The sequence below is a fragment of the Apaloderma vittatum genome, unplaced genomic scaffold, assembly GCF_000703405.1.
Source record: "Apaloderma vittatum isolate BGI_N311 unplaced genomic scaffold, ASM70340v1 scaffold35214, whole genome shotgun sequence".
NCBI classification, from domain to species: Eukaryota; Metazoa; Chordata; class Aves; order Trogoniformes; family Trogonidae; genus Apaloderma; species Apaloderma vittatum.
The window spans coordinates 2,452-7,575 of NW_009713822.1; the positions used below are offsets into that span (position 1 = coordinate 2,452).

The following is a 5,124-nucleotide window of genomic DNA, read 5'->3' on the forward strand; positions in this document are numbered from 1 at the left end:
GCCTCTGGTTTGGCTTTAGGTAAAGGGCTTTATCGCCATCGCTTGTCTTGGTTACTTTGAAAGGAATTCACTCTCCAAACTATCGCTTGCGTCAAGATTTCCTGGGAAAGGGGCTCCTCCTCTGGAGGCGAGGGTATCGAAAGGGGTGTCGGCCAGGGCAAGGGGGAGGGTTGGGTGGTCCGTTCTTTGAAGGGCAGGGTGCTGGGTCGGGGAGTCATTAACAAGGGGAGAAAAGCATTAGGGTGGTGATTTGGGGGCGGGTTAAGGGCTTCTCAGGGATTATATGAATTACAGAATCGCAGCTTCCCGTTTGCTTTACTCTGTGTTCTGAAAAACTGTGGGAATTTATCTGGTGTCTTGTACGAGGGTGATCCGGTCCCTTCTCCAGAACTTGCCGGGGCTTCTCCTGGCCCGGTGCAGGCTCCTGTGACGAGCTCTGTGCCAGGGGAAGCCTCCAGCAGGAGTACACGGGGCAGGTTTGGGTCTGGATTTCAGTGAACCAAAGACCTTGTTAAGGGGGGTGATTAAGCCTTTCATTAAGATGCAGCCAAACTCTTTTCCCAGGGAAATAACAGCTTCATCTTAAGTTTTAAGAATCATTCCCTCTCTTCCCCCCCAAACTGAGCCCCTGTAAGGGAGAGGGGCGTTTAGAAAAGGACTGGGAGAGCCGCAGTGCCCACAGGGCCCTTTTTCTCTTCCATCCCTCCCCCGTCTGCCGGAGCTTGTCCTGACCTGGGCGATGAGTTTGGAGAGTTCTGTTTAGGTAAGAAGGTACTTAACAGATCAGTACTGAAAACACAAAGCAATAATTTTTGTTACTGAGACAAGAGTCTGTATGTCTGTTTTTTTAAATATTTCCTAATTAAAGAAGAGCTGCATTTTATTGGGTTTATTTTTATTCTATATACTTCAAATTTGGGTCTGCGGACAGCGCTTTCCTCCCTCTTGGTATATGCGCTGAACTGCTTCCGTGCCCCCTCCAGACACCCAAGGCCAGCTGTGCTGCTGCTGGGCTCTGATTCACTCTCTGGCCAGTGCTGCCACTGCCTGGAGGCTGGGGCTCCGGTTTCAGGGTGGGCATTTTTTTAAAAAAGAAAAAAAAGCTGTGTTTTTAAGCCAGTAAGTTATTACACTCCAATGTTTGTTCTCTCCACACCTGTAACCCTTTTTCCAGATTTCAGTTTTAAATTCCTAATAAATTATTTGAAAACTGTCCTTCTCTGTCGTTATTTGTGGGGACGGGGAGTTTTTCAAATGGAGATTTCAGGTGAACTTGGACCTGGCAGGAGTCGCATCCTGCCATTGGGATAGAAGCGCCCGGCGGGGCTCTCACTCTGTTCTGCTCCCAGACTTTGGCAGTGGCCCAGGTTATAATGTGAGGCAGACCTGGTTTTAATAGAGATCGTGTCTCTCCTCTACTTTACAGAGGTTTTGTACAGATACTTGTAGGTTTGAGAAAGGTGCAGCTAGTGTGGTGCTTAGAGGTTTGGCTTGGATGCTCTGGATTCCGTAACTGTGGTGGACCAAGGGTCAAAGAAAGTAAAATGTGGAGATGGGGAAGGGAAGTCCTTAACAGACAGCACTGCAAGAGAAAGGTGAATTGTAAGAGTATGAAATAGGGGGAAACTCTGTGCAGCAGGTCTTAATTATAGAGAAGTCTTAAAAATAATTTAAGGCTCAAGTCTGTAAGTTTAGGAACCAGTTTTAAGCTGGGATGTCCTTCACAAGCACTCTGAGAACCAGCGGCATTGTATGCAGCACAGGTTGGCGGAAACCAAAAATAGAACTGGTGGAAAAATCTTTACCCTGCTGGGATTTTTCTCATGAGGCACTCTTGTAATGCTCACATGCTCACTTTCCCACACTTGGCGATTCTCTTGTTGAATTAAAACATATGAAATCCAAGATAGGAGAGTTTTTTTGATTTGTGACTTGAAAAGGACAGTTTATCTTAAGTTTTCTTGGCAACATCCATATTAAATCAGACCTTGGGAAGTGTGGAAAAAGGAACCACAGATTCTTAAGGTTCATAGGTAAGAGAACAAAGAAATAATTTAAAACAGAGTAAAGGTGGCCAAAGTAGCAAAGGAGAAAGAGAATGCTTAAATGGAAACTGAAGGGAAAGTCAGCAGACTCTGTGGGCAGAAGGTTAAATCCTTTTTTTCCAAACCAATGGCAATGTCCTTTACGTCAGCCTTTAACGCTTGTTCAGTGTTCACACTATCGGGACAAGAATCCTGAATCTGTAACGGCGCATCTCTTTGGCTTTAGCTAACCTGTGAGTGGGGAAGCCCAGAGAATGGGGGAGCTTGTGAGAGAGATCAGAGTGGTTCTGGTTGTGCATCAGCGCGTCTACCTTTACCTAGATGTCCTGTGGATACTGTGGGAACCCGGGCGTAGCTTCAGACCCTGTGAGGGGGAAGATGCCCTCCCTGTCCCTTACAGAAACATTTGAAACTACTGAAGGGTGGTGAACCCTGAGTTTCCTGAACAAGCGCTCTGGCATGTTGGATTGCTGTGGAAAGATGGGCTTTGCCTCTTACTCTGCTCTTAAAAACTGAAGGTTTGCTCAGCGCTTTAGAAGTAAATGCAGACTCTATCAGCTGAGTAGTCTAGGATCTATATCTTGAATGTGTAAAACTGCCAAACTTGTAGCCCTGACAGTGTTAGAGCCTCCGGGGTCTGAATATGAGTGCGATATTTTGGAATTAGCCCTGGCTGACCTCAGGAAGCTTCTTTTTATCCATTTTTTGATCTTATTTCAAGGTTCCCAACTCGCCTTATACCTAAGCATAGAGGCCCAAAGGACCTAAGTGGGTTCTGCTTTGGTGCTAGAGAAACTGCTGTCTCTGAGCTACTGAAATCTCCAGTGTATGTTGCAACTTCTAAGCTCAGTGCATTGCCGGTGTTAACTCCCTTAAGAAAACAGACACTATTCCTTGTTTAAGCCTGAAACAGAGGCTTTCCAGGTTGCTTGGCTCCTTTTCTTGCCTAGTAGTACCTCTTTCTCTTCTATGGTTTCAGAGTAAAAGAACATCTTGAATTTTTTTTCAGTTCCGTTCATGCCAAATTGTTATTTGGGCTGAGTGGGCAACCTGTGCCTTATTCTCTGTATTAGGCCAAGAGAATCCCTGGAGAGATACAGGATCCATGATCAGTGAGATACCAGAAAAAGATGATGCCAGTATTAGTAGGATGGATAGTAGTGTGCCAGCAATTTCCAGCATAACTACCACACTGCTATTATTTTTTAGTAGCAGATTTTTCAGATGGGCTTCTCATAGTAGCATTAAAAGAATTTAGTAGCAAAAAACCCAGAGAGCAAATATTTGCCTTCCTGGGTTTCATAGAATTAACTCCACTGCCCTTCAACTTAGTCACGCCACAACCTCTGACGGAAGAAGTCTGCATTTAGTAACATAAATAGTGACTTGTTTATCTCATACCAATGTCAAGGTGAGCTTGTTTTATAAAGAGCCACATTTTCTTTAGCAGCAGTCTTTCTGTGAAGTCCTCCGAGAATGAAGTCCCTGTTCCTGCTTTCCCTGCTGTTGGGTATGTAGGTGCCACTCACCCCCCTGACTGGTAACTCCATGCCATGCTCTAATCTTTGTGTCTCTTCTCAGCGGGTGTAGCCAGCGATGATATCTCACCCCGGGCTGTATGGAACCTTCGCAAAATGATCAAATGCACCATCCCGAACAGCCATCCTTTCCTGCAATTCGGTAACTACGGATGCTACTGTGGCTTGGGCGGCCACGGGACTCCCGTGGATGAACTTGACAAGTAAGTGAACTTGTAAGACTCGGTTTTTACAACGGGAAAGGGAAGCTTCCTTGTGCTTTTATAGTTAGGCATGCCAGCTTCATCTCAGCTGGCCCTGCCACTAAGTGTTCACAGAACTCTTTGGCTACTGTAAATTGAGCTTTCTCTCATAAACTAATTCAAGGAAAGAAGGATGTTTAATATCAAACCTTGATGTCTTATTACGAAGATAAAATATAATCCCAACAACCCTGTTTTCTCTTCTGTGGCAGCTACAGGGCACTCATTCCAGTGGTTTTCTTGCAGCAGTGCTGTGCCAGCTGCAAGCCAGCTGCAGCTCTGCGCACACTGCCCAGTGCAGGACCATCAGCATGCGCAGGATTTTGCTGCAAAATGCTAAGTAGTAGCTTGGGCAGTTGAAAGATCACACAAGTCTGATAGCCAAGACACCACGAATTGTGTCGGCTGTTAGCTCTTTGGCTGCTGGGCACTGATGGGGCGCAGGGGGTAAATGTGGAATTTTATTTTCCCTGTGCCCGATGGACAACTGTGAAGATGCTCTGGTAAGTACGTGTGTACTAGGCACCTCTTGGACCATTAGCTGGCAGAACTGTGGCCCTTTGAGGCCGTTCATATCTGACCTCTTATCACTGGGTACGTTTATGTTCGTTCAGCGCCTTGTCAAAGCAACACTAGAGTCCTTTACATGTCTTACAGGTCAGCCGAGTTTGCGTTTCTCGTGTTTTTCTGATCTTTTCCTCCTTGTTTCCCAGGTGCTGTCAAGCACATGATCACTGTTACTCAGAGGCAGAGAAACTAGAATCATGTACATTCCTGTTGGACAACCCCTACACGGAGTGGTACAAGTTCACCTGTTCTGACGGGGAGATTACGTGCAGCAGTACGTCCGCTTCCACATCGCTCTGCTTCTAACGCTACTCCAGCCTCTCTCCTGAGGGAATGGGGATGGTTACACTCTGTGCTTCTGGGGAAGGAGGGGACAGCAGGGCCGGTGGTTAGAATCGGGGCACCTCACACAGGCGCCGGAGTGCGTTTTCTCCATATAGCACACAATTTATGAAGATTTATGGTATCGCAGCACACAGGGAAGCTTGTTCCCTCTTCAGGGGATTGTGGTGCTTTTCTGGGAGTCCCTTTAAGGGTGATGTTTAAGAGATGGGCATGCTAACGGGAAGTGTTACACAGCTGCTGCTGGGACATGGCTGATGTAATGGTGGAGCTTTTACATGGCTCCGGAATGAACGGCAGGTAGGCTGGCACACAGAGGGGCAGGCAAGGAAGGAAGGAGATGGCCAGGCCGGCCGCACAGCTCCCGGGCCTGAGGGTGCGCAGGGAGCA

The 5,124-nt window shown here is 46.9% G+C and overlaps 1 protein-coding gene across 1 annotated transcript in view; it reads left to right on the plus strand.

Annotated features, from left to right (window-relative positions):
* Positions 1–3,521: 3,521 nt before the first annotated feature.
* The window catches only part of PLA2G1B (phospholipase A2, group IB (pancreas)), a 1,844-nt gene continuing 241 nt past the window's right edge, over positions 3,522–5,124 (plus strand). The window contains exons 1-3 of the mRNA XM_009868518.1: positions 3,522–3,555; positions 3,627–3,786; positions 4,539–4,666. Coding sequence (XP_009866820.1) covers positions 3,522–3,555; positions 3,627–3,786; positions 4,539–4,666 — 322 coding nt within the window. The remainder of the gene's footprint in view (positions 3,556–3,626; positions 3,787–4,538; positions 4,667–5,124) is intronic.